Source organism: Pseudorca crassidens, chromosome 4 (genome assembly GCF_039906515.1).
Source record: "Pseudorca crassidens isolate mPseCra1 chromosome 4, mPseCra1.hap1, whole genome shotgun sequence".
Taxonomy (NCBI): domain Eukaryota; kingdom Metazoa; phylum Chordata; class Mammalia; order Artiodactyla; family Delphinidae; genus Pseudorca; species Pseudorca crassidens.
The window spans coordinates 126198622-126212183 of NC_090299.1; the positions used below are offsets into that span (position 1 = coordinate 126198622).

At 37.2% G+C, this 13562-nt stretch overlaps 1 protein-coding gene across 1 annotated transcript in view; it reads left to right on the plus strand.

Annotated features, from left to right (window-relative positions):
* Window positions 1-863: 863 nt before the first annotated feature.
* Window positions 864-13562, plus strand: part of IQCM (IQ motif containing M) — a 349608-nt gene continuing 336909 nt past the window's right edge. Inside the window, exons 1-3 of the mRNA XM_067734648.1 lie at window positions 864-897; window positions 9033-9115; window positions 11264-11531. Of these exons, the coding sequence (XP_067590749.1) occupies window positions 864-897; window positions 9033-9115; window positions 11264-11531 (385 nt within the window). The remainder of the gene's footprint in view (window positions 898-9032; window positions 9116-11263; window positions 11532-13562) is intronic.

Genomic DNA, 13562 nt, shown 5'->3' on the forward strand with positions numbered 1-13562 from the left:
TGGTGTATTTTTAGCATTCCCCACCCTCTCTCCAGGCACTTGTCATCCTGGGTTGAGTACCTCTGGTATAAAGTATAGTTTGGTACAAGGCAGTAGGAGTCTAATCGGGAATATTGAACTTCTATTTACATCCATTACTCTGCCTTTTTAGTTCCTTACCCAGAAGCATATGATACATTTCAAGTGAGAGGCATGGACAACATAACTACTGAGTTTAAGGGAGGAACAGATCTTGGAGGCTGGAGATAGGATTTGAATCTATGCTTTAAGGATGGGTAGGATATAAATAAACATAGATGTAAGAACAGGACATTCTGAGTGGAAGACTGGCATAAACCTGAGCTCAAGTGTGTAAGCTTAAGGTGAGAATGTGTAAGGTATATGCCAAGTATTAATTGGATATTAGTTGGAAAATTGTGAGAAATCAGATGGACCTTCACAGGGACTTGGGCCCAAAGATCTGGCTTTGAGTTCTGTACCTGCCACTGAGTAACTGCTTACATTGACAAGGTATTTTCACTTCTCTGAGCTCCAGTTGCCACATCTGCTGAAAGTGGGACAAGAGTTCTTATGGGATTGTTTAGAACCAGTAAGGTAATGTGTATACAAGGGCTTGATAAACCACAGAGCACTACCCAATGCTAGCTGGGTATTATTATTGTCTTTTGGAGGGGAAGGCATTGAAGGTATTAGAGCAGAGTAGTGATGTATTAAAATTTTTAATCATTTATGCTATTTCATCATAAATAAGTAAAAGAAATAGCTAAAAATAAGTATTCATTATCACTGAGTTACTTTATGTCATTGTGTTTAGGGACGTGAAGCCCTGCCTTCAAAAGAGAAGGTCCCCCTAACTGCCCACCATGGCTGCAGAGGCTGGGCCCGACCAAGCAGAAAGTGAGTATCACTGCTTTCCTAACAACTCAGTACACAGTGCATGATGCTCCAGTGGCTTTGAGGAAACTCTCCTGTTAGTTACTGGCTCTCAGAGTGCTAACTTTATTGGCAAGCCTGCAAGAATCCACCTCATTCCCTTTATTTAAGTATAACCAACTTTTGAGAGATATAGAGCAACTTTTGACTTAATGTGCTGTCCAATACGGTATGCAGTAGTCACATATGGCTATTTAGGGCTTGAAATGTGGCTAGTGAAACTAAGGAACTGAGTATTTAAATCATTTTACTTTCAATATGAAACCTGATAATTCAGTTATTGGAAAACTTTTAAGCATGTTTGGAGCAACTTGGGCATGTGAATCTATTTTTTCAAGTGGACATTTTGTAAATACAGCTAAAGTATTTCTGATAAAAATTTGACATCTGAATTGAGATGTATGTAAGTGCAAAATACGTACAGGATTTTGAAGATAGAACAAAAAGAGAATGTAAAATATCTTGTTAATTTCTAATATTGTTTAATATTGAAATGATAATGTTTGGATATATTTTGTTTAAATAAAACATTCTATAATAATTATTATACGTTATTAAAATTAATTTCACCTCTTTTCACTTTTAAAAATGCAACTACTAGAAAATTTTAAATTACAAATGGGGCACACAGTATACTTCGTTTAGAGCTGCTCTAGACTTGGCAACACTTCAAGTAATCTTGAATTTAGGCTTAGGTAGCATGATTGAGAAACATTTAGTACTGTATGTAGAGCTGGGATCATTAAGATTTTCTGTCCTGCTACCTCCCCTTGGCTCTTGTGACCCCAGGCAGTATATGATACAGGCCAGCTGACTTCTGTCCAGGGCTACAAATAGAGTGCATTGTGGATTACATTAACTCTCTTCCTATTTGGATAATACAGCACATTTTTCAAGATGGAAAGGGCAGAAAGGGAGGAAGATCCAGGAAGTGGAGGAGGAATGTTCTCTAGTTTCATTTTGCCTTTGGGTCATGCCCATAATTACTTAAATTATACTTGAAGTCTTGCATCTATGAGCTTGGAATTCCCCTACATCTTCTTAGCAACCTAACACCAGTCTGAGAAATATTACCATAGAGATTTTGGGGTGGCGGGTACATTGTAAAATCTCCCTGAGGTACTTAGGTAACCTATTAATCATATATTGTTGCAAAGAGAATAAGACATTTTGCTTAAGAAGAATAAAATTGGGGAAGTGAGGAAAATTGTAGCTATAAGAGACAACAGAATGCCTTTAAGTTGGAACTGAAAAGTTGGGTCTTAATGCAGTGTGTGTTGTGAAAAAAATTGTTGAATGTGGACTTTAGGAGATGATAGCCATATGCCACTTGAAATTTGGGTTTTGCTTGGTTTTAAAATTCTTTCTGAAAAGAAATTAGAAATAAATTTTCTTTTCTTCACTTGTAAGTAATGGAACTGAATATAAACTATTTTATTTGAGGTCTTTCTCAAAGAGCATCTGTTCACTTTCTAGCTTCTACAACTCTTTGCATGAGAACTAATTAAAGACTGTTAGTTCTAGCTTCCCTCTCCTGCTTCTCGTCTCTAAGTTTCTCTGGTCCCCTAACCCTTCATTTGTTTTTTAATGGTTTGGTGTGTGTTTGTTATTTTTAGCTAAGGAATTTTTTTCCTACAAAATAAAACTTAGGAAGAGTTCAAATATGTAAAACAGACAAGGTCTAAGCTGCTCTCATTGAAGAAAAGCCTCCAAGGCAGTGAAATTGATGAGACAGTTTTAAAACCACTGCCTGAGTCTGGATTTGATTCACTGTGTTATTTCTCTTTGGGATATTTTCTGTTTTAAATCTTATCTCTAATAATACAGTGGAAAGCCTTATATCTTTAAAGGGAAATTCATACATTAGTGAGCTGGCAGTAGGGGGTGTTGGTGATTTATTTTGGCCTGTGTCACAGTATTTTACTGAATGTCATGGCATTTATTTACAATTTTATTTTCTGACGTTAGGCTCTAAGCACCTGGAAGGCTGGGGTACCAAGTTGTCTTATTTATTTCAGCACATTTAATGTCAAAACAGCATCTAGGACTAGTAGGTGCTTAACGAATGTATGCTGAACTGAGTCTCATTGAATGTGAAGTAGTGCTTTTTTAACACCTGTGAAATTAGGCATTTAGGCACTAAGTCTGACTGTATAAGCAAGGGAGGGCTTAGCCACGTGGCCGTGCATCTTTGTTCAGGATATCTTCTTAGTAAGTTGTCACAAAGGCTCTGAAGAATGCAACCAGTTTGTAGGAAGAATGGGAACCCTGTGATTAAGGGCAGTTATTTTTGTTATGGTTATAAAAAACACGTTTGTTAGTCCCCAGGTCTTTCTGGATGCAGAAAAGACTTGTTTAATCATTATAATCAAGAGATGGCCAGTGGCTCATTTGCTGTCATAGTTTCCATAATTAGATCTTCTTCTGGTGTCTTCACTTCAGAGATTTACTAGAGCAATTATACAGAATCTATAAGGCATTGAGAGAAATCTGAAGTTTTATGAACTATTAATCATAATAGCATTAAACTGATGATGTATGAAGAGTGAGTTTTAAAAATATATATAAAATAAATGTAAGAAAATCTTTTAGGCTAGTGAAATCCCTTGGTATTAGAGATTCATTTTTTTCCCCCATGGGAATGTTAATATTTGCACTCATGTTTTAGATAAGTTTAATATGACTATTTCAACCTCTTCATGAACTTTATCATAAAATATTTGTTATTGCTTATAATGATTTTTTATTGCATTTTGGGGATTTAGTAACTTGAAGAATCCAAATTATGAAGAGATTTTATTATTTGCAAACCTATTAATTAATTAGTTTTGGGTATAAAGAATCTATAATAAGACCAGATTCTTTCAAACTAATTTAGGAAGTTGAAATTTATCTTTGTGTTATTGAAGAAATGAGGATTGATTAATGAAATTAATTATATAAACACTGTTGGGTAGATGTTTAGCCCAATGATAGTAATACAGCTATAACTACAGTAATAATAATTGCTCACATTTATTGAAAGCTTATTATGTGCCAGGCTCTGTGCTAAGTGCTTTGTAACCAAGTCCAATGTAACCATCAAGACAGTTCTGTGCAAGATATATTATTATTATCATCTTCATTTTACAAATGAGAAAATGAAGGCTTAAGGACAATAAAATATGGTTCATGAACAAATTGGAATTCAGAGCTAAACAGTATGACTCAGGAATGAGAGCTCTTAAAAATCATTTTATATGCTGTGGATATGTATTTGCAAATAAACAAAACCTTAATTATAGAATTTTTAACAGAGAAGGAGGAGACCTTGACAACTTCTTAATAACTGAAGTTATAATGTACACTTGAACATATAAAAGCTGCATGCTTACATACTTACCCTGTTGTGAACAAAGAAACAGAAGCCTCAAACATTATTAACTGGATGAATTTTTAACATCAAAGTTGTTTAATTTCTTGTAATTTTAGAATGCATTTGTTGAATATATACATATCCTTGGATATTATAAAAATAAAGAACACACTCTGTCTTTGCCTTTTCTAAGGCATTGAGATATGAGTTATCTGTGATGCTCTGAAAATTTAACTCTTTGGTTCCAAGGCTAATTTTTAGTTACGAGAGAAAATCAGAACAGCTGCCTCAGTATCTTAAATGATAGTGAGGGCTCAGGACTGCTGACTTGGTGTCTATGCGTCCATGTCTTCAGTGGAACCATTTCTAGGTCTGTGTGAAATCATTCTCTTCTGGTGGTGGCTGCCTTTCTCTGCCCTTTTAAGAAAATTTCAGGCCTTGTTCTTGAGGATGGTGAATATCAGGCACACTGGTCAACAAAGAGCCCAGCTAGAAAGAAAATGTTACCTTGGGAATTTAAACTCCTCTGTCAAAGGCTAATTTTTTGGTTAGGAAGGGGAAAATCAGAACGGCTCCATCAGCACATTACATTATAATGGGGCAAAGGATTGCTGGCTTGAAATGAAGGTGTCTTAGTCCATTCAGGATGCCATAACAAAATGTCATAATGTGGGTGGCTTATAAACAACAGAAATTTATTTCTCATAGTTCTGGAGGCTGGGAAGTCCAAGATCATGGCATCAGCAGATTTGTTGACTGGTGAAGGCCTGCCTCCTCACTAATAGGCTCATATGGTAGAAGGGACTATCTAGCTCTCTGGGGTCTCTTTTATAAGGGCACTAATCTCAATCATGAGGCTCCACCCTCATGGCCTAATCATGTACCAAAGGCCCCACCTCTTAATACCATCACATTGGGCATTAGGTTTCAACATATGAATTTTGGGCGGACGCACATATTCAGTCCGCAGTAGAAAATGTCAGTGAAATAGGAGTACTCCACTAGGGTGACCAGCCAAACCTCAAAGGTCTCCAGAACTCACAAGGAGTGCATGACATTAGGAAAAGCAGCAGATGTGTTAAAAACAAAAAACAGCAAGCAACTCAGAAGACCAGTACCTTGTGGGTTCCCAGCCTGGTTGACTTTAGAAGGCACTTGGGCTCCCTGTGTCTCAGAGCTTTCCCTGCAAATGAAGACTAGATTATCTCTAAGGTCTTGCTTGGAATGAAGATGCAATGGCTTTTGTGAAGGTACATTTTCACCAAAACCTAATGACTTAATCATTTCATATATTAATAAATGATATTGTTTGTCATGTGTATGACACATGGCAATATTGTAATTATAAGTAATTGTAAGGGAGGTTTGATTAGTCAGAAGAAGAGAATTAAAGGAGGAAAGATTTTCATGAGAGGAGAAAAGAAGAGGACAGTGTGTGGAGCCACACCTTGGAATGCCTCACTGCCTTTCCTCTGGGAACTAAGTGGTCTGGTTAGAAGCCCCCTCAAAGTAGATGTAGATTTTAGTTGAAACTTGGTGAAAGAGACAGTTTAAATCCCTGAACTCCTGTCTCTTCCATGTGAGGACAGTGCATCTTATGGCTTTGAATGGTAAACTTTGTATGAACCATTTTATGATTCACATGTGGTTTTGTGCTCTGATGTATTCAAAGAATATGTACACTTTTTCAGAAGCGTGTGTGTGAAGTCTTGACAACTACTTTTGGAAATAAGAAAAAAAAATCCATCAATCATTGTCCTTAGAAATATGTAGACAGCCCTGAATGTGGGCAGATACAGTGGCAAATGTGGGAGAACAGGGAGATTCGAGTTTGGTAATGACTTTACAGCACTGTCCATAGGTATGAGTGGAAGGAAGAGAGAAGAAAGAGAGCAAGAGGAGATGCTCTTTCTAGAATAACTGCAGTGACAATCTCATCCCAATGATGAGACAGCTTAGTAGATGCTTTCTCTCCTAACCCAGCACTTTTAAGGTGGGTTAGAGCCCATTTGTTCCGTTCATTGCTAGGGTCTCCCCCAGGTTCAGTCCTCAGGATGTCATTGCCCCAAAGTAACAGTGGCCTGTTGCCCACTAGTCTACATGGTGAAAAACAAGGGGAAATTTTGTGAAGGAATAAAGAGTTTGCCTCAATGTTTCATTATGAATTTTCAAACATACAGCAAACTTGAAATAATTTTGAATCAACACCCAAAGATCTACAACCCAGTGCTCACCATTAATATTTTACTGAATTTGATTTATCACATATCCATCCATCAATCAACATACATATCATTAGTCAGAATTCAGTGTTTGTTTATAGTTTTTCTTTTTTGATGTACAATGTACTACAATGAAGTGCAGAAATCTTAGGTGTATATTCATTGAGTTATAATAATATACCTGTGTAATCTACTGTGTATCAAGACATAGAACATTGTCATGTCCCCCAGAAATTTCCTTCATGTCCCTTCTCAGTCAGTCCATGAAGATCAATGTTCTGGCTTTTTTTCTCCTATATATTAGCTTTATTTACTCTAGAACATAAGTGGAACCATACAGTATTTGCTTTTTTGTGTAAGGATGCTTACTTGACATAATGTTTTTGAAATTCATTCATGTTGTCGTGTATGTCAGTAGTTTGAGTCTTTTTTTTTTTTCTTTGCGGTACGCGGGCCTCTCACTGTTGTGGCCTCTCCCGTTGCGGAGCACAGGCTCCGGACGCGCAGGCTCAGCGGCCATGGCTCAGGGGCCTAGCCGCTCCGCGGTATGTGGGATCTTCCCGGACCGGGGCACGAACCCGTGTCCCCTGCATCGGCAGGTGGACTCTCAACCACTGCGCCACCAGGGAAGCCCCTGATTCTTTTTTGTTGTTGAGTAGTACTTCATTGTATGAGGATATCACAGTTTGTTTACTGTTCTCTTGTTGATACCCATCTGAGCTCTTTCCAGTTTGGAATTATTATGAATATACCTGCTGTGAGCATTCTTATACAAGTCTTTTGTAAGTATAATGTTTCATTCTCTTTGGTAAAAACCTAGGAGTGGGATTTTGCAGTCACAGAGAAGGTGTATATTAGGTTTTTGTAAGAAATTGCTGTAGCTTTTCCAAATTGATTATCCTATTTTATATTTCCACCAATGACACATGAGGGTTCCAGTAGCTCCACTGTCTCACCAACATTGGCTGTTTTCATTTTAATTTCAGTCTTTTTAATTTTAGCCATTCTGGTGGGCATGTGGTGGTATCTGCTATAGTCTGAATGTTTGTGTCCCCCTAAAATTCATATGTTGAAATCCTAATGCCCAATGTGATGATGGTATTAGGGGTTGAGGCCTTTGGAAGGTGATCAGGTCATGAGGGTGGAACCCTCACGAATGGGATTAGTGCTGGTGTAAAAGAGGCCCCACAGACCTTCCTACTCCCCTCCACTATGTGAGGATACAACTAGACATCTACGACCAGGAAGAGGGCCCTCACCCGACCATGCTGCCACCTTGATATTGGACTTCCAGCCTCCAGAATTGAGATAAACAAATTTTTGTTGTTTATAACCTACCCAGTCTGTGGTATTTTGTTATACCAACCCAAACAGACTAAGATAGTATCTTATTGTGGTTTTGATTTGCATGAAGATGGAGTTTTTAATGGCTTAAAATTTGAGTAGGTGAAAAGAAGAGAGAGAAAATCTTGATCCCAAGGGTACTAAAGGAGGTGTAATTAAAGAAATGGGGAGCATACAGGCCAGACTGAAAAGCTAATTTTATAAGTAATATATTTAAATTTTACTGAGTCCAGGTTAGGAAGAGAAAGCCAAGAAACTTAAAAACATCAGAATCAGCTAATAATAAAGGAAATATATAAGTAGGAAATCTTAGATGAGACTAAATGAAGATGATGTATTCTATGTACACGCTATAGAATTCTATACATAGATCTGGGTAAAATGAATAAGAATCTTAGGAAAATACAGATGAGGGATGAGTTATCATTGTAGTGTTACCCACTTGTAGGTACATATATTTTTATTTCAATGCTATTCCTACTTAATAAACCTTTTGAGTTTTATTATGCAGTTATAATTTTATCAAGTTGTAACGTAAATATTCTTGAAGAAATGTACAGCCATATTAATTAGTCATCAGGTATAGAAAACACAGATAGACTTACTAATAATTTTTGTGTCCAAATCATGGTGTGTCTTCTGTATTTAAAGAACTTTCAGAACTAAAGGAGATATCAATTTTGTGTGTTTTCTTTGGTCTCCCTGGACTTTAATAATTTAGGATAATCTACTTAACACTCTGACCATTGTAAGCTAATGTTTTTTTTAAAGTAAAATATTACATTAAAGGAACATTACATTAACTTCCTTTGCATTCTCTTAAAACATCCACTTATAAAATTTTCTTTTTATAACATCCTGCAAATTCATAACTCTCCAGGGCTTCCCTGGTGACGCAGTGGTTGAGAGTCCGCCTGCCGATGCAGGGGACACGGGTTCGTGCCCCGGTCTGGGAAGATCCCACATGCCACGGAGTGGCTGGGCCCGTGAGCCATGGCCGGTGATCCTGCGCGTCCAAGCCTGTGCCCCGGAACAGGAGAGGCCACAGCAGTGAGAGGCCCGCGTAACGCAAAAAACATAACTCTCCAAATTTCAGTTTCATAGTTTTGCCAGTTTTGGTTAAGAAAGTACGTTAACTACATTAAAAAAAATAAACTATTTCTCTGTTTCTATTTTAGGTCCTATATTAGAGATTCCCAAGCAAGATTTTTTTCAAGAAGCAAAAACTCTCATTGCCCAACACTATAAGAAAATAAATGAGGTTAGTGCTTTGCATTTATCTAACACTGTATTTTTCAGGAAACTAATAGCAATTTTTATATACTACAATAATTGATCCAAATGATTGCATGAACCCTAATAGATTTTGAATAGAAGAGAAAATGAAATCCTTACTAGCTATAAAAATTGATTTCAGATTGCATTTAAAAATTTTAAATTTAAAAATTTAAAAAGATTTTTCAGCTGTACAGCTTATTTAATTACATATATTTTAAGTTTGCACATTTAATTTAATTTTTAATGTCTCCTGTTGATGAATTATAACAAGTTTTTGGATTAAATATCTCAAGTAAATATCCCTCTCTAAACACTGTTAGGCAAAGCTAACAGATAAAATATACTGTGAGAGGCGTCTCTCTTATGCCACCTGCATGACATGCTTACCTGTATCTTCTCCTACATCACTTTGTATTAGGACTGTTTACTAGTCTAATAGCTCCTTGAGGGCAGTAACTGTCTTTTTTTGAATGTTGCATCTCTAGCAGTAAGCCTTGTGTCTGGCTCAATAAATAATTGCTTAATGGCATGGATTTGGAAGGTGAGAAGGAATGAAAGGGAAAGGGGTGGCAAAGAGGCAGGAGGGTGGGTACAGGGTGAAATTTTGGAGGAGAGCATCTACAGAGGAGACGGATAATTTGGGGAGCAGCTGCCGTTGTGACAATGGGCCTTTGGGGAGACAGGTGAGGGCAGGGGACTTAGGATGGTTTACTGTGTGCCACACTATTCTTCTCCATTTTGAATACTTTAAAAAAAAAACAAACAGAATTTTAAATAAAGATTTTAAGTATTTTTCTATGCTTACTGTGAGGGGGAAGAGGATTATAATTTTTACATATGTTTCTTTTGAATGGTCCTCTAGGCTGAGACTGACCATAGGTTTTATTTAATCTTGTAATCAACATTGTTAACATTGCTTAACTAATTTTTGCCTCTAATCAATTAGAAGTATTTGATTTCACTAGTAGGCATGTGAGATGAAAAGTGCACTGTCTTCACAGTTAGGTAGCTGTGCCTTAGAACCTTCACCTATTTTTAGAATTTTATCTAATAATAACAGCATAATATTCTACCTTTGGTTGCTTGGTAAAATGTAATACTAGTCTACTAAAACCTCCTTATTGGCATCTTCTATTTTGTTTTTTTTGGCCGTGTCAGGTCTCAGTCGCGGCATGGGGGATCTTTCCTTGTAGTGCGCGGGCTTCTCTCTTGCTGTGGCACGAGGGTTTTCTCTTCTCTAGTTGTGGCGTGCAGGCTCCAGGGCGCATGGGCTCTGTAGTTTGCGGCCCGCGGGCTCTCTAGTTGAGGCGCGGGTTCAGTAGTTGTGGGGCATGGACTTAGTTGCCCCGTGGCATGTGGGATCTTAGTTCCCCAACCAGGAATTGAACCCGTGTCCTCTGCACTGGAAGGCGGATTCTTTACCACTGGACCGCCAGGGAAGTCCCCTTATTGTCATCTTGAGTTGGCAACAGCTTGAATTTGTCTAAATCTTTTCTTGTGGGGAGGAGGAGAGCTGTAGCTCTATCTGTGGGCCAGAGAATTGCTAGACTAAAACAATTATAATTGTTTGGATAATTGCCTGTCAGAGACCTGGGACTGTATTATTTTTCTGTTGCTCAAAGTAGTCAAAATTAATAAGAAATTAAGTTATTGAAAGGATCTAAAATACATATTCAATTAGTAATATGCTTTTTTTGAGAATCTACCTCCATGTATGAGCAGTTATTTCTGGTTCAACAGAGAGTTTTGGGGGTGTTAGCATTTTTTTGACATTTGAAGATTCTCCAAAGATGGTTGAAAATAAATTCTTATATGTCTATTTGAAAACTTCTATTTTAAAATGGACTTTAAAGCTGTATTAGAAAATATCACATTTGAGGAAAAAATCACTATTTTAAAATTCATATATTTTTTAAGTTGAATGTAACCCTTATGCTTGTTAAGGGCTTTTGGAGAACTATAAAGGATAACATGTGCTTTATCTGATTATTGTCATGTGCTTTAAGTTAAGGTACTTTGTAAAATATATTTAGTGGATATAATTTTATTAATTTATTAACAAAATTGATTACATAATTTTTTATACAGTTAAAATTAAATTTTATTAAATTTATTTTTGTTTTGTTCATAGAATAAAGTTCCAGGTACTTCTATAAATGTCTTTAGAAATAAACATCAGAAACCGAAATGTAGGAAATTCATACCTTTGGAGATCAAAAAACAGGAAACACTTGATACGGTCCGAGAACTTCAGGCAGCATACAAAATGATTTGTTTTCTCAAAGACTGTTCCAAAAGTGGACATTCTGAGGAGGCTCCATCACGAACTTCTTTCAAGGAGCCACACATTTTCAATGTAAAAAAAAAATACAAGGGGTCTATAGATCTAATTGTGAAAGGTAAGTTTTTGGTGGAGCAAAGACATTTAGCAAGCCAGCAGGCAAAACTGTTTGCTTATGGTGTGCTTGTAATGGAATTTCCTTGTTCAAACAAAATCCTACACTTTAAATGTTAGCAGTGAAAGGTAGGGAGGCATGATTAAAAGGGCTGCTAACCTCTGGGAGCCACCAGATATTGAGAAGAGGGCATCCTAATGGGAGAGAGGAATGCAGGGGAACGAAACCGGTTAGCCACTTCTTCCAACAGACACTGTTCCTAGAGCATGCAGAGGCTCATGGCTCTGGATTTTGTTGTTGAGCAGGGTAGGTAGGGTAGGCAAGCTATTTGTGAGTGTGTCCCCCCAAAACCCTAAAGGGATTTTTGGGAGCTATAGAGTTTCCTTTAAGACCAATTGTGATAAAGGTTTATTCTCTTTCAGGAGCTTGGTAAGGTGGAACCTGGAGGTCTATTTAGGCAAAGTTATACTGTTTTCTGAGACTAACTGGTTTTCCTGGCTGGAATGACCTCTTAAAGTACATTTCTAGTTATAAGCTTTCATAACTTCATCTGCATTTTCCCTCTTTTGTTATTGCTTATTATGTTATTCATTCATTTGAATTTTTTCATTCAGTGAGTGCCTGCTCTGTGCCAGGCAGTATGTTAGGAGTTGGAAAAACAAAGCTTAAAAGGCTCAGAGAGTAATGGTGGGGATAAATACTTGGGTAATTTCTTATCATATAGTGTGACAACTGCTGTACTAGAGTCAGTACAAAGCATTATGGAAGCACTGAGGAGTAACCAACCAGATGCCAGAATGAAACTTTCTCAGATGAGATCTCATTAGAAATGGGTTTTAAGGAGAAGTTTGTTAAAGGTAGGTGGTAACAGGAAAGGCCATATTGAACCATGGGAGAAAAATATTAAAGCTCTGAAGGACAAAAGAAAGTGATATGTTTTGGGAAAGGAGAGATACGGTAAGAAATGAAGTTGGGGAGAGGGGTGAGGCTAGGTTTTGATGTGAATATAATAGCAGACCTAGGAGTTGACCGTATGTGTAATGGAGAGCCAGTGATGATGGGGGTGAGGTATGACCGATTCTTTCTGTTTAGAAAAATAAAACTGGTGGTAGAGGCTGTGGAGAGAATGGTGCCAGAGAGATAAGAAAGGAAGCTGCCCAGGAAAGAGATGGTCCATGTAAAGGATGGCAGGGGCTTAAAGTAGGGCAGTAGTGAAGCATGAAGTGTGGAGGAGGGATGTTCCAGCAGCATTTCTCAAAGTGTAGTTTTCAGAACACTAGTCCTGAGTGATTCACCTTGACATAAGTGTTCTTGGTAAGGTGAGTTTGAAAAAATGCATTTACTTCTTGGAGATCCATATTGAGCATTAATATATTGAAAACTCTAAGAAATACTACAGAAAAGAAATCTGTTTAATGTTTTTTAACCTGGCTATCACCAATTTGTTTGACCAAAGAATTCCTAAAGAAAGATATTCAGGTTTCTAGACTGGAAAGCTCAACAGACATCATTAAGCTGAGTTAGGAATTCAGAAGGAGAAGCAGATTTAGGGCAGGTGAAGAAACGGATGTAAAAGATAACAAATTCAGTTTTAGACCTATTAAGTAGACATGCATATGGAGATAGCCATTAGAAAGTTGGAAATGGAGGTCTGACACCTGAGAGAGAGATAGGTGAAGATTCAAGATTGATGTTGTGGGTCGCTGCTGAACTGAAACTGTGGGGTTCATGCATTTGTTCAACCAAATTTATTTACTAGGTGAGATATAGAGAGTTAAAAGATATGCTACTTGCCCTCAAGAAGTTGAAATTTGCTATATATAATTTGTGTGTGGTTGGATGAAGGAGGATAAATAGATGATTATAGTACAGTGTGACTGACTATAATAAAAACAAGCTCTACCTCTTTAAAAATCAATTGGAAAGATACCTGATTCAGATTTAGGAATAGGGATGGATTCCCAGGAGATTTAAAGTCTGGTAAATTTTGAAGGATGAATAAGCGTTAACTCAAGAAGGAAGAAAAGTCCTATC